Genomic DNA, 20,800 nt, shown 5'->3' on the forward strand with positions numbered 1-20,800 from the left:
TCCATACAGATAATATTTGAAGTTACAGCTACTCAATGGTAATTTAATTTGCTGTTCTGTTTTCCTTAGTGAATCTGTGTTCTATTTATCACTTAAATTATTTATCCTGAACTCGAGAGCTGTACTGACTTCTCAGTAAATGTGAACCAAGCAAAGAGCTTTTAAAAATGCCATTAAGATATCTTTTACCTATTGCAATGCTTTTGTATTAGAAAACAAAATCTTGGCTAACTCTTCTCTTTAAGGAGGCCCTTCTGAAAGGAGAATGGCAATTTCGCAGACAGGTGAATGGCCGCTTCCAGCCACCAGGTTAGCAGACATAGGGCACAGTGGATTAGAGTTTGAAAGGATTTATTCTTAGTTTAGGTGGAAGCTGCAGCAGAATGGGGTTGAAGCACAGTATAGCAGCCTGCTTTCTCCTAAGGTGAGGAATGGAAAAGCTGATAGTCGCATTTATATTTCACTGCCTGATTTTTGTAAGAATTCTTTAACTGACAAAAAAGGGGGAAAGGAAAAGCATTAGAAAGAAAGGTATTTGTGATGTCTTTCAGTTTTACAAGAGAAGAGAAACTGCCGCTCCAGAAAATTGGAAGTGACAGGCTCTGAATTTATCCCTAGTATTATACAGAAAGAGCAGCGACGGATCAGGATCAGTTTTTTTCCATGGTGATTCTTTTAATTTGTTAGTTTTTGCATTCACCTCTTTTGCTGTTAGTCTAGATCTAACAATTCCTTGTCACATGGCTTACTTTGGTATTTCTTCCAGCACTTAAGCAGTCCTCATTTTGACCCGATCTCCATTCACTCTTTCCTTACTATCTTGTGGTTTAGAAAGCTTCACCTGTTACATTCTTTTATCCACGTTTCCCTTCTCCTGCTCCTTTTCTTAACAATATATTGAGAGCTTGGGGAAAAATCTTAAGTTTTGATTAAGTATTTTAATAAACATTAATCCAGGGGTGGGTTTTCCCCAGTTTTAAAGAATAGGCCTGCTTTAGTGTAGGGTATAACATCTTCACAAAAGCGTGCTTATTTCTGTCACTGTATCGCTTGCCTTCTACTAGACAAGTCAGCATTTGGAAGCTGTTGACTTTTTCAGTAAATGGTAGCATATATGTATCATTTGTCACACAAATCCATATTTAAGAAGAGCAGGAAAAGGAGAAAAACAGTGTGGTGTGCAGTCCAGAGTTTGTGCTAACCTGTGGAGGAAAAGAGTATTGTACGTCATCTACAGGTTGTGTTAACCTTTATTATCCCACTGGCTATTTAGTCTTTCTTGTGCTGATAATGATGATCCTTGTTACAGGCAGATGCAGCGGAAGCCGGAAGCACCTGCAGTCACTTATGCAACATATCGAGGTTCTGCAAGGATTAGGCAGCTACTGAAGAATCAATCAGAAACAGCTGAAAAAGGAGAAGAAAGTATTGAGAACACAGGTGCTTCAGTGGTCAGAGAAAATGGGGAAATCCATACAACTGTGCCTCTGAAATCAGAACACTTAATAAAAGAAAATGGAGAAGATGAGGGTAAAGGTCACGAAGTTGATGCCGTAGTAAATTCTTCTGCAATTAACATGGGAAGGAAAAAGTCTGGTAAAGCTCAACATTGCATGGGTAGCAATAAACATGAAACAACTGCAAAAGCCACAACTTCTCATGAGATAGACTTCAAACCTACACCAGCTTTAACTGCAGCAAATGTTAAAAGGACATATTCACTAGATTCATTACTATCATCTGGTAGTAGAAACGGTGAGATCTTAACCAGTTCCACTTCCCAGATTACCAATTCCCTTAAAACGAGTTCTGCAAATGATTTGTTCAGCAAAGAGGATGGGCTGCTGCGAGAAGCAGAAGCTGTGTTTCAGACAGACAAAAATGCCTCTTCTAACTTTGATGAAGAAAACGATTGTAGTAAAACAGCTAATAAGGAGGCCACAAATGAAGTGCAGGATGATTGTTTGCATTCACCCAAATCGGACAGTGAGACAGTTAATGAAGAACTACAGGTGAGTAAGGGAGAATTTTGCTGTAATCATCAAATGGACCTTCACTCGGAGCTAACCTTGGATGTCCACAGGCTTCATTCCAGTACCACTACATTTCAGCAGCAAGTGGATCAGCATACAGGCAGTGCAAATAAAAATAGTGATCCAAGAAGAAGTGATACACAGAAAATCGTGGCAGCTGTAGAAGGAGAGCAAAGTCCACACAACTTTACTGCTACAGTTCCTTTACCTTTTAGTGAACAAGTACCTACTTTGTGTAGCATGAAGTCCAAAGGAGAAAAATGTGTAACTTCAGGTAACCTAACTACTTCAGTGTCACCTGTTAAAAACGATGAAGATACCGTTGTGGACAGGGGGACTTGTAATGAAGAGCTGTTAGGGAAATCGGTACATATACAAAACGATCACCAGTTAACCTGTGTGCAGAATTCTGAGGCTGCTGCCACTCAGCAGACCTTTTTACCTGGTCTAGAAACTGAGGGTGAGGAAACAATGAAGGTTTTACCTGAAGTTGTAGCGGAAAACCTTGCCAATGTATCATCATGCATAAATGGGTTTGAAAGCATGAAGTCTAACTTCGATGATCTGACAGCACCTCTCTCTGTAACTTACGAGTCTTCCTTTGAAACTGGAGGCTGTAACTCAGCTCCTCTACGTCCGAGTTGCAAGTTCAACAATAAAACTGTAGGGAAAAGAGAAGTTGGTTTGAAAGATGAGAGGGAGACACTTTCTTGTTCTGACCTTGAACATGAGAAGAGCAAATCCTTTGAGCCTACAGAGATGAGCATCTCTGAAAACTCTGTTGCTGTCCACAACCACGGTCCTGTTTCCCTTGAAAGCATTCAAGATACTCCTGCCAAACCGTTAGTTACACTTGCAGAAGGTACCACAGCAAAACCTGCACCTTGCTCTTTAATCCCTGTTGACAGGACACATGATCGTGCTGCTGCCACTTCTAAAATTGGTAAGCCTGAGGTTGCTCCTATTCCTCCTGAGTGTAAAGATTGCATCTTTGAACTTCCCTCTCGTATTTCTCAGATGCAAGAAAAAAGTCAGGAGGATTCTCATTCTGCCTTGAGAAATGGAGAAAGACCTTTGACAAATCATTCTGCTTTTGTCTGTGAAGGCGACATTGGTGTAGACATTGTTCCTGAATCTCCACCCATTTCTGAAGATAGGTGTATTAATTTTTCAGACAGTAGTAAGTTTAGGCTGTCACCCACAGTACTTGATTCTTCATCTGACAACCAAGGAAAAATGCCTTCTCCTGCCACTCACTCTGCAAATGGCCAGACTACTAGATGGTCTGCTGCTTCTGAAGAGGACAGCCCTATTTTTCCAGCTGCTAAGCCTAGGAGAATAATTCCAGAGGACAGAATGACCAAGGTGGCACTTTGCTCAGGAGACCCAAGAGCTTTGTGCCCAGGTGGTTCCCTGGAACCTGAGCTTAGTCTAGCTACACTTGATAGCTCCGCTGTAGGAGTAGATGTGGGGCACGTTTGCGTCCCCAGCCCCACTTCACCTACTCTGGGATCCAGAGAAGCCTCCAACCTTTCTGTTTCTGCCATGGAAAGGTTGGGCGTTGCTCAGGGGAACAGTAATTCTTCCAGTCACAGAACCAATGATGGTGTAGAGGAGGCCTTCTGCATGCAAAAGGCAGACGGAAGTGTCTTGGCAGAGGCAATGCCTTTGAGGTCTTTGGAAACAGCATCCGAGTCAGCCTGTACTGAGAGTGTGTGCAAAAGTGCAGTAGGTCAGGTGATACTTGGTTACTGTCCTTCTCCTATCTCAGAAGCCCCTTGTGTGATGGATAATGAAATAGCTGCTGCACCTACAGAGTTGAGTGAGCTGTGTTCTGAGGAGGTAGGGGAAGATACTGATGTGAAGGGACAAGAACATGCTAAATTCCAAGACACTGCGGTTTTGTTTAAAAAAGCTGAGGAAGTAGCGGACTCAGTTTTACACTTGGCTATAGAAGAAATAATAGCAAAACAAGCCATTGGTATTTGCCAGATTTGTGGGAGCAAAGATAGTTTAATAAATACGGATATTCTACATGATCAGGAAGATGAAACTGTGCAGCTGAAAGCAGAAGAAATCCAGTCAACTGTGCAGGTATTAAAGCATTTTAATGAGAGCGGTAGAGGAGGCTCATCTTCAGTTACAAGAAATGAAACAAATCATCAAGATGAAAAGATGCTATCTTGTACCCCTGATAAAATTGACCCGCACAGCGCACTAACATTAAAAGCAAAAGAAACAGTTGATGAAGTCATTAACTCAGCCATACAGAAATTGGCATCCAGTCAGCAGCAAGGCAGTGAAAGTAAAAGGCCTTCTGAAAAGGTCGAGCCTAAACCTAAGGCTGAAACACCAACAGTTTTAAACCTGGATATCCATTTACCTGCAAAAGCACAGAAACTAACAGAAAAGAAGGGAACATGGAGTGTAACTGTAAACTGTGAAAAGGCAGATTGCTCAGATCCTCCTTTGCTTCCAAATAATATGGCAAACGGCATAGACTGGCCCCAGAGAGGTGAAAAGATACCAAATAATGTATTTACATGTCAAGCAAATGGTTTTCTACCCACTGGAAGTTCAGCAAGGCCAGAATCAGATCTTACGGCACCAGTAAAAGAGAGAGACAGTAGAAGGGAGTGTGAATATCTGGCTGCAGCAGAGATGTGTAGCAAAACTGGAGCATCGGCAACTAACAGAAAATCTGATGGATCTTTACATTTAATACGTGAAGATGCCACTGTGACTGAAGAGATGCTTTTGTCATTGCAGTTAAAGGATTCTTCCAGTAATACAAATATGCCGGAGTGTTCATTGCAGCCAGTTATAAATGATAATTTGTCATCTTTTATGCCTGATGAAGAATGTATCAGCCTGCAGAGTGAATCTAAAGACGGAAGCAATGCCTGGGGGTCTCTGGAAAGAAGTGCAGAGGACAGTCTTTATGAACACTGCAGTAGAGAGGCTGCAGAAGTACCTGCACAAGTAAAAGCAGCCTTAGAAGATTTAAAGGCAGTGGAGAGTAAAGAGGAACTAGCAGAAGTGGCAAGTGAAATAGCGGACATTAATGCTGGATTAAATACGCAGTTCATTGTACCTGAATTGTCTGTAATTGGAGAGGATGATGAAGAGGAAAACTGCTTCAGCACGGCTGTTGCCCAAAATAATGGGAATCTGAAGCAGGTACAAATGAAAGATGAAGACATGAAGAGAAATGATCAGCTTCAAGAAAATGGTCTGAATTCTGATGATGGCATTAAAGAATCCACAGATCTTTTGGCCTTTTCTCCACTAATTGAGCAGTGGGAAAACAATTCTTTCACTATCATTTATGAAGGCGCTCTTCGAACTGAGAACAAATCTGTCTCAACTGATGACATGCAAACTTGTTTGCTTTCTTCTTCTGATTTGCCTTCAGATAGTATAGGTCATTTAATGTGTGAAAGAGCAAAGGATAAGCATGAGCCAACCTGCCTTTATGGGAAGGATAACAAGCTGAATGAAGCAACAGATAGCCGTAGCTCAGAGTCATTTCTGAGTGTGGAGGCCAGGCGCTATAGAGTGTATCCTTTCTCTTTGTCTCCAATATATGAAGACGACAGCTCTCAAGAAGATCTGCTTTCCACAGACGTGTCACCAGAAGGCCACCCTAGTGGGATATCTAAAGATAACACTGACCACGCTTCTGTGCTTTCTCTTCTCCAGTCAGTTTCTGAGCGCTTACAGTTTACTTCTCAGTTCAGTAACGAGGAGGAGGAGGAAGGAGTGGAGGATGAGGAGGAGGATGAATCATCATATGAAGAAAATACACTTAATGTTGAGAGAGAAGACAACTGTTTTTCCAGTCAGTGGAGGAGAAATTTAAAACCAACCCTTCATTCAAATGACCAAAATGGATCTTTGTTTTCTGAACAATCGCTTTTTCTTTCAAAAGAGCTTGACTCTGAAGAGCAGCCAGAACTGTTTCCAGATGCAGCTTCTCCCAGTCAAACACCTTGTAAGCCAGTTTCACAGAAAGCTGATGCTGCTCTGGAGCATCCTCCTCCAAGTGTGTACTACCAGTACTTGAAATCTGCCAGCAGTTGCTCCTCTGAGAGGGGAACCAGGTTTGGAAGCCTTCTCCAGGATATGTTTCTGCCAAAGATTCATTGGTCTCAAGACAACACCATGCCAAAATTGGGAGAATTGTCAGCGGTAAGATGTCATGTCACCTACTATTAATAATCAGAGCGATTGGCCGCGATTCCAAATTGCTCTCTCCCTGTTCTGCTTACTCCCTTTTTAAGCTTAATTCTCTTATCATAAACAAAAGTAATTAAGCTGTTTAAGATCAGAGGTTGTTTGGGGTTTTGTTTTGTTTTTTTTTTTAAGTCTCTTGATAAAATAATTTTTTAAAACATATTATACTTGATTTAGCAGATAGATGAATGTGACTTAATTTTAAAACAGAAGATGTGAACAAAATATACAACAGGAAAATACGTGTAAGAGCAAGTCTGTATAATAGTAAAACACGGACTTGTCCATGTTAAGGACATTTCAACCTGAAGAAAATGGAATTTTGAATGAAAAGGGTTATTTTGTTCCACTTCTGAGATTAGTGGAGCTGTATTGTCCAAAAAACCAAATAAATATCTGCTTACTGGGCTATATGATTGTTTTATCATGGTCTTCTGCAAATTGTAGCTCAGCTAGCAAGTAAGAAATGTAGCTGCTTCCGAAGATGAGCATTTTTATTTAGTTATTTAGTTATAGCTTATTTAAAGCAATGGCAAATGAGGGTATGGCAACAGTTCTTTCAGTATTTAGAAACTGAAAATGCCACATAGACAAATTGCGTAACTGAAGAAAGTCTTTCCATGATGTTGAGAATATTTCAGCCTGTGTTAGAGGTCTCTTTTGGTTTTGCCACTGTTAAGATACGCAGTTTATTGTTTGCTGAGAAATGGTAATGCGTTTCCAGAAGTTATAACTTTTACAATAGTTCTTCCTTTCTAGCACTTACACTTTCTGCTTATTGTTTGATTCTTTTACATCAACTCTGAATGACAGTGAAACAAGTCTCTTGTTTCTGCTCTGATGTTTCTGCAACTGTTTCTACAGTTGCATATATTTATAGAAATAGTGAACTCAGAATAATCTGTCTATGCTTTGTGCTACTGTTGTAGATGTTAATAGTTGTTTTCCATGTCCTTTTAATTTCAGAGCCTCATTGATAGGGCAAGTCTGAAATATAATCCAAGGCCAGGAAAGGTAAGTAAGCAGAATTTGTGTCACATAGATCAATATGATACATGGAGTAATTTGTCACACGTTTTCTGGGTTTTAATGGTGCATGTACTTGGGCAAAAAGTTGAATAGGTTTTATTCCATGCAGAAAATAACTGTCTACGCTGCACGTTGCAATGGGCCCTCATTTGTATGCATTGTATGTTGTTTCAGATTATTATTTATGATATTTATGGCGACAAAAGTAAACAAGAAGTTCATTCTGATGTGCTAGATACCACGTCCTGGATCTTTCCCATTGGAGCATTACTTAGGATAATTAGAGGATGGTAAGAAATCCAGGTCATATTTAAATAGAGTTTCTGAAAGACTGTATATGTTTCTCATGTATTTTCATTTATTTATGACACATGTCTGATCTGCAAGAGTGTCTTTTTCTTTCTTTATAATTAGACTGATACCAGTGAAAAAAAAGCATGAAACAAGGCTTCAAATGCTGCAGTACAAAAAAAAAGTAAATTGTTTCTCCTGGGAACTAGCTTCAAACAGAAAGTTGCTAATAGAACCACAAGTAAGTTTAGACTTCCTGCCTGAAGTGCTAAGACAGTATAGCCATAATCATCGCTAGAAGCATGTGTATGCCAAAGAAAATGTTTCTTTTACAGTTCAGTTCTATTATACAGTAGCTGTTGCAAAAGAACCATAAAATGAACAATCTCAGCTGCTGTTTGTAATGTAGCGTTTAGAGGAATGTGGATGTGAAAGGATATACAAGTACCTTTAAGGTAGATTTTGCAAGTGTGTCTTTGTTTGCTTTGGGAAGCTGGGTCTGGGACCATGTCAGTTGCATTGGAATTTAATTGGTGAGGCTTACAGTGAATGTTTTGATAATAAGCCATAGTAACAATGCATGTCACATTTACACAGTTTTGAAGCAGCCTTGTTTGGCTTTGCATACATTTACTTCACGTCCTAAGAAATACTGAATGCCATTATTGTATGTAAATGTTTTATGCCTTGCATAGTATCTGCCTGAACAAGACATGTTTTGATGTGTCAATTAATATATTTGTTCTGGTAAAATAAGGCTTTCTATTTACATTGTGGTTTAGCTTTTTTTCTTATACAGTTAATGTTTTAAGTTGGGTTAGGCTACATCCTGGAGGAGAACTGTGTGTTTTACTTTGAAAGCATGGAAGTACAAGCCCCATATTTATCTAAATTGAATGTGACTACTGAGGTACAGGATAAGAAAGGTGTGATAGTTGGCTTGATAAGAAGAGCTCATTAATGAACAGCACAACACATGTGCTGTATAAGAACAGTCTTACCTAACTGCAACAACTCCGTTCATGATATCATTATTACAGTTGGATTTTTTATGAGAAACCAAAGTTCCAGGGTCGGAAGTATGTACTAGAAGAAGGAGAGGCTGTGCTGGATCACCTTTGGGATCTCCCAGGCGTCAAACATCATCGAGGAAACCTCACAGTTGGTTCAGTCAAACATGTAACAAAGGTATAGACTTCGTTAATAACATACTTGCATATGTAAATAATTTCTGTTGGCCATGCTGGTATGCTACTAGCAGTGGACAATGTGTATATGCTGTGTTTCTGATCTTAATGAAATTTGTTATGAATCACCTCTTTCACTTTCAAGAGAAATTCTAGGGATTTTGCTATGCTAAATTTCCCTTTCTTTCTGAAGATAACGAGCAGATGGATTATCTTTATTTGCCACCACCTTTACCTGACACAGTAAAGTTAAAACCCTCTTAGATATTTACCTGTCCAGTTAAATTAATTTAAATGAAATCAATTCATTTTTGTTTTGTTTCTCAGAGAAGTGTTTGGCTCCTGTTCCAGAAGTTAGTAGTTGAGTTTCCAATCCCATTTGTACAGTGTAGCCTCCCAGAATAACTTGCTCCCTCTACAACTTTGTGCCAGTGGTAGGGTTTATGTGTGGACAAGTGGTAGGTACACCTACAGCATCTGGCTCTGAGTACAGCCAGAAGTTTAAAAAGCACTTTGTTGAAAAGATAGGAATCAAATGCCTGAAACTAACTATAATGCATCCATTGTTATTCAGTGAATGAGGAATATATTTACCAGATCTTGTGATTTAAGAAGACTTAGTGCGCTTGTTTAGCATAACATTCCAGTTATTCACAGGGTAATGGTCCTTTACTGCAAGTGAATTGTCATTTGTATCACAATGTGAAGAGTTTTTCAGAAAAAGTAGGGTTTCTCTGTTCTCTGCTGGTATAGAGGTCATTTTAAAATGGAGATAGCCTTTTTGTCATCAGTAGGGGGCATAATGTCAAACAGAAATGCTTTTTCATTCTCTTACAGCCATAAATAAATTCAAAAGAGGGTGACTGAAGGCATCAGTAATGAACTTAACATTTATTTGAGCTAAACAAATTAAAAGCATTTGACCAGTATGGAATCTGAATATTGATCAATAATGTGGAAGGCAGCTAAATAATTAAAGAAATGCCATAATAACATGTGGAACTATGGTCTGAAGCCAAGGGAAACTGGGTGTGTCTTGGGTATCAAAGAAAACCCTTGCGTAGAGAAGACACTGGTGAGCTTTGTCATGCTTGCTAAAAGCCTTTGTAATACAGCTTGAGTAGGTTTGAGCATTGTTTTTCTTCCAGTATGGGGTTCATTTGTATGGAACACAGATGGAAAGCTTTGTTACAGTACACTAGTTCAGTAATCAACACTGTTTCTCACGTAACTTAAACCTCAGTCGGGTATGGTTGGCTGGGAAGACTTTACTGTTAGTCCATAGGGCTGTGAGGAGCTAATGTGGGTGTGGAAGTCACTAAGCTGGGTTTTGGCCTGTAAACCTTGATTTGTGAAAACATCCCTCTTTTTTTAGCTTGTACTTTAGTAGCTGCTATGGAACTGCTTTTAGAAGGTAGTTTGCCAAGTGCTACCTTATCTATTTTTTGTGAGAAACATAGGCATTGTTTTTAACTGACAACTAGCTGTGAATTTTTCAGGCAGCTCATGTGCTTGCAATCTGCAGGATCCCATGTTTTACCATCAATCCCTTTTTCATAGGGTGAGTTGCTCTGTGGCTTTTTTTCCCCTGCCTACTTGGATCATACTGGCTGTGTGTCCATGCTGTCTGACTTGTCTTCTAATTCTTCAAGTGGCTTTTTATGGTGCTTGTTTAACAGCTGCTCAGATGCCTTGAATTAGCAGATTTAATTGGCTAAGTATTTGAGGAGAAAATGGTGTGCCAGGAAGAGAATCTCAGATGTTTACTAAAGAAACTGTAGGAGGTACATTTAATACTATTTTTACTTTTTACTGGTGGATGCTAGTGAGCTGAGAAACAGTCTGCCAGTAGCTTTATGCTCTGATTTGGCTTCAAGCCTCCACAGACAGCAAAGATTCTGTTAGCTTTGCGGTTAGCTTGTGGCTTGACATACTGTGGATATGCATTAGATGTATGCATGTGTGTTTAATTTTGAAGGAATTGGGAGAAGTAGGGGGGGAGATCCCAAAGGAACAGACTGTGCAACTAGTAAAGTGAAGACCTATTTGAAGTGGAGTCTGAACCTCTACTAAGGCAAGTCAGCATGAGCCTATCTAGTGAAATCTGCCTGCACACACAGATTCAGTGCAGCTCCTGCAGCACAGTCTGTTTAGCCAAGTCAGTTTTCTGGTCTATTGCAAATGCATGTATTGGTCTTATGGAAATGGATGACTTTCTCTACCTGATTCTAAAAGACCAAAAAGAGTGCTTAATGTTACTTTCCCAAGGGCTGAGAAGAGCTACTGATGTTTCCATTCTGGAGTAATCTTGTAAACCACTATTTTGGAAGGTGACAAGAGATCTGAAACAGCAGTTTATAATCGCTGTCTGCAAGATAGTTAGGCAGGGAATAACTGGATTCCTGTTGGACTCTCCTTAAGCAAAGTTCTTTTGTAATGGCAGTGTTCACAGTGTTACATAAAGGGCGTGTTTCATTTGTGTGGTTTGCTAGGTGGAAGGTTATTAATTCAAGCAGGGACTACTTTGTTAGACGCAATAGGAAGACTCCCAGATTGTATCATTTGCTAGCTGGTATTTATAAGACAGTAATAATTGATTTCCTTAATATTATTTTATCTTACTACCAGCCCTGTGGTGTTTTGTATTGTGGTTTGGTGGTGATGGGTGGTAGCAAGAGTGGTACAGAGCAGGAACACTGGAAGAAAGAATTATGGGTGAGTAAAAAAGGCTGGAGGACCGACAGAGTAAGATTGAAAATAAAGAAATGCTGCAGAAGCTGACATGTCATAGGGACAAGCTGTGTATCAAAAGTAAGGTGAATGTCTAGACTGTATTAAAAAGTAGTTGTGTGGATATCAGAAGTAATTAGGCTTGTTTTTTAATAGACTCTTCTGTCATCATTGTTTTCATATTTAGCTTAAGCAACCATACTGCAGTCATTCTTTGTCCTGGTGTTGACATAAAAGGCTGCCTCGTAAATAGGCTATTTTGATCATTTCTGTCAGCACAGCTTTCAGGTCCAAGGAGAAGACCTAACTGATGAAATTATCTAGCCCTGCTAGTCTGTTAAGGCTGTGACCCTAGATCCAGAAGAAGGATAAACAGCCAAGACCACCTTGAGAGGGTTGAAGGCTTTAGGTCTGTTGCTTCTTATGGAGCTCTTGCTCGCAATAGAAGAATGTTATGCCACCAAAGAGTAATATTTCACACTCAGGTCTTGAGGGTCATCTTAACCCTCTTCCAAGGAAGCCTTAACTTTTCTGCTGGTCTCCGTGTTACTGTTTTGCAAGTTTCTGTTCTCTATGAGCTAGCACAAGTATTCCCCATGCTTTTGTAAGCACCTCTGCTCCCAAAAGACCATCAGGGAAGCACAGGCACTGCTGATGACTTTGTGGGAGGTAGGAGGAGAGTACCACAGAGTGAAGGAAGACAGAGTGTGGTGCCTGGAGGCTGCGACCTACCTGAGCATCTGCTGGTTTTGTATTAGCATTGGAAATGAACCCAGATAGCTAATCTGTTTGCTGTGCTTTTTATTCTGTTTTTTGCCTGACGTGTCAGTGGGATAATGAATATGATATGAGTTTTGACTGCAGGTGATGGGGGTGGCAGGGCCAGAGTGGTTACAGGGAGAAAACTTTCCAGTTTGGGATCTGACCTGAAACACTGTGGTAATAGTTTTGCATCGGAGTATCTTATGTCAAAATCTTGACGCCTTGCAAATGAAAGGGCTTCAGACTGAAGGATCTAGTTCTCAGCCTGAACGCTATCATATTTGTGTGGTTGTCATTTGGTTTCCGATGATGGTGGCTTTATTAGGAGAGTTAAAGAAGCCTCTGGAAGTAATGATGCCTATTAAATATGTTCAGACAAATATGAACATGCAAATACTTACCAAGCTAAAGCTCGCATGCTTAAATTATATAAATTAATGACATAGTACTTAAGTGTACATCTGCAGATGCATAGTGTTCACCTCATACAGAAGTCCTAAATTTTACCTTTTCTGCAGTCTGTGAATTAACATATGTAAATTGAACTCAGTATTTAAGTCCAAATGTATATTTGTGACTTTATATTTTCTAAGCACTTTTTTTTAATGTACTTCTTGCTGAAACATGTTATTACCTTTAAAAATATACATTTGACTGGCTTTTGATGACAGCCTCAGCTTACTGTGTGGCACGTCATGAAAAGACATTGTGGTCTTAATCGAGTGCACATAAAAATACCAGAAAAACGAGTATTTTTTTTCATGACTGTCAAAATCTGGCTTGAGAGAGATGATGATAAACAGGAGAGATCTTAATATGAGTGCTTGTGCTTTAGCTACCCTTTGGAAAACTGCTACATGCCTCATCTCTTGAGGTGGAGCCTGCCTTGTGAGCTTCCAAGTCAGGAGGGCAGACTTGAGAACACAGACTGGCTTTTCTGCAGACTTTAAATGAGGGGGGGGAAACCCAACCCACAAACCAACCAAAACAAAAGAAATAAATCCAACCTCCTACTGAATTAAAATTAAACATACTCTGTCTCATATTCTGTCTGAGCCCACAGGCAGAGACTTTATTTTGGTACTTGTCTAGGCTTGTAGATACTTTGCTTCAGAATTTATCTGAAACCATTAAGAGTCTAGAGTCATAACTTGTGGAATTCTCATAGGTGCAACTTCTAGTTTTCTCTATCAAGCTTTATTTTGGATCCATGGGTTTCAGCCATATTGCATATCAGGTATTAGGAAAAAACCACAAACTTCATGTCTTTGTAGCTTATTAAATCACAGTTAAATATGTGAAAACTATGAAGAGGTTTTCTCTTTTAAACTGGTCTAGCATTATACTTAGAATTGAGGAATGTTGTTCCTTATCACTTAGCATAAAATAGCATTGTACTAGAAAGCCTTTTTTCCTTGTTTTTCTGGGTTTGCTCATCTGAATCTGGTATTGCAGTTTTTGTTCTAAAAACAAATGATGTGCATTGTTTGCGAGGTACAATACAGAGGAAACACAGTTGTGCGTAAGGGAGGGTTGCCAAAACAGTATAGTGTTACTTCAGGTCTCATGGAAAGTGAAGTAATATCCTGAAGTTCATCTATTATAATTGCCATATTTATTGCTGGCAGTTAAATAATTACTGAAAGAACTTTGCTAACCAGGAAGAGGTGTATTTCTAGGTGGGATGTTACTCCCTCATTCAAAAGCTCCATCCAATACCTGTGTGAAAAAGGAGAGCGTGAAGGTGGTGTCATGAGATGAGGTGCTCTAACTGTAAGAGCTTCTGTGCCCTGTTGTTGGGTTTCTCTGCAAGCTCTTGTGTTCTGCCCTTCAAGGTCTGGAAGAAGCCACAGGCCATGTAGGATCTCAATCGTGGACCGTGCCTGGGTCCTCAACAGGTTCAGTAACGGCGAGTTTCTCTGAGTGCACCCTCAGGGACAGCTTCTTATCCCTCTTCTCTAATGCACATGTGAGGGGCATCTTCCTCAAGACACATTTAGCAGGTCTCTCTGTGTTGTCCAAGCCCTTTGGCTTAATGCAAATGGGCCTGTGTGTCGGAAGAGTAAGGGGAATGGTGCTTTGAAGTTATCACTGAGATCTGAAGGGCTCCAGCTACAGCAGAGCAAACTATAAGCACATGAGCTGCGTTTCACTGTAACAGGAGGACTTTTCTGTAACACACTGCTGAAGCAGGACCGTGTAGAAGGTCCTCATTGATTCATGATGTGTTTGAATGAAGTATTGGTAATGCATTTTATATAAATTTTATTAAATCAGTTCAGTTCAATAAAATCCCTGCAAATTCTAGGGAAAATCATGCATTCGACAAGTTGTCCTCCAACACGGTATCTGCCAGTAGAAAACCCTTGCTAAGATAACAGGTTGCTCCATAGTAACAGGAAAATTGCTGAAGTGTCTACTTAACAAAACAAACATTTTCTGTTACTAATCTTTTTCTTTCTTTGTGTAAAATCCTGTAGATTTATTTAGCATGACAGAAAATTGAACTCATATGGCTTGAAACCATAGTTGGATGCATACAAAACTTAATTAGCACCGAGGGAGGGAGGTGAGAATGTAGTAGACATTTCTAGGAAGTTTTAGTTATGCATACATGTGGTATGTGTATTATGGAAGCACTGTCTTTAAAAAACTTGGTATATTATGTGCATGGTTCATCTGTCATTGAATATTGTCAAATCCTTTACTTGGAGAGTATTTAAACTGAGCTTTTTGACAGTAGCCCAGCAGGCATAAATGCACAGTTCTTTGAAAGTTAATGGGAGCTGCAAATTTGCTTCCCTTAGCTTTTCTAAAAGTTCAAGTCTTCACTTAAAAGAAAACTAAAACCTGTACATCATGTGAAGCCTGGAGTTAAATTAGAAGGGTGAGAAAATGGGAAAAAAGAAGGAAACATTACTGGTTATTCTCCCCTTGCAATGGGGCAGGCTCTGTAAGTGTGGGTAAGACTTACCCTTTGATTTCTTTCCACAGGACTGTGGCGTTCCAGAGGTCGAGTTCTGCCTAGCAGCTGGTAGTACAGAGGGACTTCCTATCTGCATACAGGGTGCAGTTGCCAATTTAGAAGAACTGGATGTTGAGAAAAACCCTTATATAAAAGTCAAATCGGGAGTGTGAGTACTGGACATCTTAGTAGCATTTTGGCAGCAGGTAGAAGAGCAACATCATGGGATGAAAGTCGGTGATACAGACAATATTTGGGGGATCTTGCTACAAATCAGTTAACATACGCTATATATTCTCGGTTCTGTGCTTCAGCACTGTGCTGTGTGGGCTCCTAGGAGTGGAACCAAATTTTTGAAAGCATTTTTACTCTAGTTGCTGACAGTTTTCTGTAATTTCATCTTTGAGTGGCTTTATAAATAGAAGAAGCAGCTCAGCTATAATTAGCTTTTAGTTCATTGGCGAATAGATACTGTTTCCCTAGTCACTTACCATGTTATAGCTATAACACTATGGCTGAATACCAGAAAATTAATACTACATCATCCAAGCATTTTTCAAGCTACAGCCATATCCTGACTTTCTGGAGAGAGGTGATGCAGTATGATGCAGGCCCCTTGGTAACCCAGCATTTCCTGTATTGAGCAGAATGATCTGTTTCCTGGGTAAATGGCCAGCGCTTCACAGTTCCTGAAGTTTGGGAGTTCTGTGCCTCTTCTCATAAATGGTTTCAGAATGACATTATCTGGTACGAGAATGTTGAGTTTGCTTTTCACGTGAGACGAGCCTTCCTTTCTGCGGTCTCGCAATGCTTGTGAAGCTTGAGGTGGTGAAGGAACTAAAAACATTCTTAGTTTCAGTAGAACTTAGTATAACTTTGAACTGCTTGTGGCTGTGTGTTAAGTTTTAAGAAAATAATTTTCTATATGGGTCAGTGCCTTTTCCTCCCTTCCTTATTTGGTCGACTTAACCATGTGCCCAACTTTTACATTCAGCTTGCTTTTTGATTTAAAACAGTCTCAGCATTTTAAATCTAAATGTCAAAATTGCAATAGCCTGCTTTCCAAAGCACTGTTGTAAATCCTCATATGTTAATAACTGAAAAAACTAAGTGGGATTGATGCTAGAAACCTTTTAATTCCTAAGGTGACAATCCTAGGTAAAATTTGATGTGTCTCATCCTTAGTACTGACATTGGTTTTGTATACTCACACTGTACCGAACTGGCGTCTTAAAGTAGGTGACCAGATTGGTAATTTTCTTGTCTTTCATTTATGTTTAGCTTGGAGTGAGAAAAAGTATTTGAGATCTTCTTAGCATTGATGTTGTCAATGTATTTAAATATAGCTTTGTTTTGATGTGCTGGCAGTATCTAGAACACATTATCTAGCTCTTATGAGTACAAAAAGGAAACTTATTTTAATAAGGTCTTTGTATTTGTAATTTATCTAATGAGATTAATAAGTCCTTTGTCCTTCTTGTTGTAGATGGCTTGCTTACTCAGACTTTAATTACAAGGGAGAGATGAAGGTCTTGGAAGAATGTGATTCACCATCTGAAATTCCTTCAGCAGATGTAAAATCTCTGCGTCCCTTAAAAATGGTGAGGGATGCATGATTCCTGAGTTGTGTGCCTTCCTTTTCCTATAGTTGCTCCACTGAAGGTTTTGACTGAAATACAACTTGGGTTCTAATATCCTTTCAGGGTTAATCCTTACACATGTAACACTTGTCTCATGCCAAGGTGCATTTGCAGTGTTGTTTTGGCATGGCAGTCACTATGGCTTGCTGGGCTTCTGTGTCTGCTCAAGTAAAACCATGTAGTCAGAGGGAATGACTGATTAACTAGGTTGTGTTCCTGGGAAACTGCTCTTGATGAGTGGAAATCAAATAATACAGAACTGAGAGGGATAATAAAATATGGGAGAGGTGTGGAAGGGTATAACAATTCTATCATATACATAGCAAGCCTACAGAAAGAGAGTTTAAAAGCTACAAAGGAGTAAGACTGAACAGCTGTCTCTTTAGTCAGTCATAGGAGGTAGGTGTCTTGTTCCCTCCCAGAACATCATTCACTAACATTTCCAGAGGAAATCCATTTGTTACGTTTGCTCTTTGACCACAGAAATGAACATGTCTGCCTATATTTTCTCTCTCTTCTGGTGTTTATAGTTTCTTAGTATTCTACCATCTGTTCTTAAGAAATTGAAATATATACAAGAAAGCTTTAAATTTTAATTTAAAAATTCGGTCAATATGAATTAGTTTAAAACAGTAAATACTTGCTTTAGATTGCTAAGACAGCAAAGGAATATTTTTAAATCGCTTGCACCGCTGCAGGCTTGTCAATGCACTGATTTGTTTTCAGGGCAGGTTTGTAGTGTCCCTGGCCTTTATGAATTACCAGTGCATTTGAGCTAGTGTTTCATTTAGCCAGCGCTTAAAGCGGTGAGTATAATTACAAAGACTTTGTGCTGTGAAAGTACTATAAGTGCTATAAAATACATGTCAAAGCATAATTTCAAGTTTTATATAAATGCATTTATTTCCCCCTTTCCCCCATCTCTTTTTTAGGGTGGACTAAAGGTACAAATGCCAATGAATGTCAAGGTAAGCTGGAAATACAAAACCTTTATTTAAGCTGTTTTCTTTTTGTTGGGTATATGATGTTTGATTTTAAGTATTCAGTGTTTGCTGCTGAATTAAAAATCACAGATGCTGTGTCAAGCCTGCTTTCTTACTGGTGTTTTATGAGTCGCAAAAGTAGCAGTAGTCTGGTTTTCACAAAATAGAATGTGAATTTGCTGAAGAATTGTAAAACTTACACAAAATATGGTGAATTTTCCTGACTTGATACATCAGTCACTAATGGATGGGGATCAGGAGAGATCTTCCCATTGAACATACCTGATTTAAAAAAAGGAGGGGGAAGGACAGGAAGGTGCAGGAATAGGACCCTTCCTTCCTATACCCAGTCCCAATACAAGAGTTATGAGAGGGACCATGATCCTTTTGTGATTTGAGCAGCAGAAAGCTAATCCAGAGTTACTGCTCCTTTTCCCTTCTTTTTCTTGGTCTCACAAGAATACTAGTGCTTTAGGTAACTTTTAATGATACAAATACATGCAAGACAGAGGCATTTTTCTAATAAATACTGCAATAAATATTAATACTGTTAATACCTGCTATGTGTGCTCAGCAGATGAGCAACCTTACGAAGGTGTTAACTACAGTCACCAAAATAATTTCAGCAAAGTACAGAGAAAGACCTCCTGTCTGCTTTTGAAGGATTGAGCTCTGCGTGTCTAGCTGTGACTGTGTAGGATTCACTGAAGGCTAATAAACGCTGTCCAGGCAGAGGATTACAGGATAAATTACAGCCGTATAGCTGCAGAGTACATTTATGTATGTAGAATTGTGTGGATAAGTATCCTTCTGTGGAAATGTCTGCAAATAGCCTGACAGGCCTATCTAAATCCAAATAGTGTCTTTCAGCTTCTAGGGCACTCAAGAATGAAAAGGGCTGAGGAATGCAACCCTGAATTTTCTTCATAGGGATGGCTTGTTGGAAGTGGGGGAAAAAGATGTCTTCCACACCCTGTATCAGTGCACGCACCTAAACTTCAAATTACTGTTCAGGGCATACTCAAGGCATTGTCGATATCATGTTTTCTAGATAATAATATATGAGAAAACCCACTTTGGAGGATGGTCCAAAGAGTTTTCAGAAAACATCAGTTCTGTCCCTGCTCTGTTTGGTAACGAAGAGGAATTTAAGGAAATTGGATCAATACGTGTAATTGGCGGAGTGTAAGTATATTTCACTTTTATATTGACTTACTTTCAAGTGGGAAATCATAATTAAATGCCAAGAAATGCAAAGTGATGATTAAAATCACTAGTAAAATATTTCTAAAAGAATGTATTTTTCTTTTGTTATCAGCCTTGGATAAAAACCCTTCTCCACAGCCTCAGTATTACGGTATCATAAAGATTAGGTTTAGGGTTCAGAGAGCCACAAAGCCTACAAGTCCAGAGATATTGGGGCTGTAAAATGCATGCTGAGTACGGCACTGCACCAGCATTGCTCCTTGCACACCTTTCTCACGTGGGACACCCATGGTGCTGGAGAAGTGAGCCTCAGTTCCATGGTGCTGTTAACGTTAGGGGTCAGGGAGCCGGAAAGCCAAAAGGTCCAGAGACATTGGGGCTGCAAATTTGATGCATAGGGTAGTATGACACTGTACCAGTATTGGTCTTTGGACACCTTTCTCATTGGCCACCTGCAGTGCTGGGGACCTCAGCCTGAGCACCAAGATGCCATTCAGATGGGGTTAGTTCAGAGAGCCGCAAAGACTACAGATGTAGATATGGTTTATCTAGCTAAGGGAATATAGGAAGATAAAACTAAATGTGTAAGGTGTGAAGTCAGTGTTTACTGTTTGGATGCTGATAAATTAGGCCACTTTGTTCCTTAATGACAGTATTCCCACAGACCTTTAATTTATATTGCTTTATACTTCTGATAGTCTGTACTTAATCTGCCAAAAGGACCTTGGGTAGGTGTGGTCACTCTTCAATTTGACGTTTTAATGCCTCTGAAGTCTATAAACTGTTTTATTGTCTTAATGGTTTTCCTTTGCCACCTGTTGTTGTGTGTTATCTGGAATTAAGAATCTACCCTTATTTTCCTGTGTTGAGGCCTGAGATTGATTCTGTGTTGCCCTGCAGCACACACACGCACAAAAAGGGCTGCGCAACACCATCTGGTCACAAGGTAGACTCAGAGCCAACTACTGCCAGCTATTCTAGCAAGCTACCAACCCCACACATTGTTCTTTCAGCTTTTCCCGAGACTCAGAAGGGTAGGACTCCTTGAAGTGTGCAGGATGCTTGCTGCTGCCAAACAGCTTAGCATCAGAATAGTTTTCAGAATCTTTTTACTTGGGGGATTTCAATATAAGGGTTGGATAACGTACATCCTTTCAGGCTGTTGTCAGAATCTTACAAGCACTAAATTCAAACTAAATTTAACTGTGGATGTTCAGATAATCTATTCATAAATACATGATGTATTTGCTATCTGGGAAGCCTCAGATTATTAAAACTCATCCTTCTGTCTGTTGTGGCAGCTTTGTTTTCAATACTGCGGTAACTTAAACAGCTGAATTAATGTAAACCAAATGGTACTAAAAGTAAAGCAATCCCTGCCTGCCAAATTCCAGTGCCAGCAGAATTTGTACGGCAGTTCTAATACTTACAAGGGAACTTTAATGAAAGAAATGCTTACAAGAAAGAAAAGAGGGAGAACCACTTTTTCAAAATAGTTTTCAAAGGTGATGTGGAAGTATCTTCTTTTCATTGAGCCTTGTCTGCTTGATCAAAATACTTTATAAACTTTTGTTCCCTCAGTGCTAAAACATATTCCATGCACAATATATTGTGTATGTTCAGTTCACTTTTATACTCATATATATATATATGTTTAGATTAGAATGAGAAACAATATTAGCACATGACATTTTTTTCTGTTGAAACCATTAATTTTGTTGCCAGCTCCAGCAAGGGT

General features: G+C 39.4%; 1 protein-coding gene across 3 annotated transcripts in view; it reads left to right on the top strand.

Annotated features, from left to right (window-relative positions):
* Positions 1–20,800, top strand: part of CRYBG3 (crystallin beta-gamma domain containing 3) — an 89,740-nt gene that overhangs the window by 38,578 nt on the left and 30,362 nt on the right. For all 3 annotated transcript variants that reach the window (XR_009965853.1, XM_062624009.1, XM_062624008.1), the window contains exons 4-11: positions 1,310–6,224; positions 7,236–7,283; positions 7,473–7,588; positions 8,630–8,777; positions 15,263–15,402; positions 16,720–16,834; positions 17,806–17,841; positions 18,908–19,041. Coding sequence is in view for 2 of the 3 variants with exons in the window: in XM_062624009.1 (XP_062479993.1) it covers positions 1,310–6,224; positions 7,236–7,283; positions 7,473–7,588; positions 8,630–8,777; positions 15,263–15,402; positions 16,720–16,834; positions 17,806–17,841; positions 18,908–19,041 (5,652 nt within the window). In the remaining variant the exon portion in view is untranslated. The remainder of the gene's footprint in view (positions 1–1,309; positions 6,225–7,235; positions 7,284–7,472; positions 7,589–8,629; positions 8,778–15,262; positions 15,403–16,719; positions 16,835–17,805; positions 17,842–18,907; positions 19,042–20,800) is intronic.

This window comes from Pezoporus occidentalis, unplaced genomic scaffold (assembly GCF_034315485.1).
Source record: "Pezoporus occidentalis ecotype Australia unplaced genomic scaffold, CSIRO_AGI_Poc_V1 ctg26, whole genome shotgun sequence".
Lineage (NCBI taxonomy): Eukaryota > Metazoa > Chordata > Aves > Psittaciformes > Psittacidae > Pezoporus > Pezoporus occidentalis.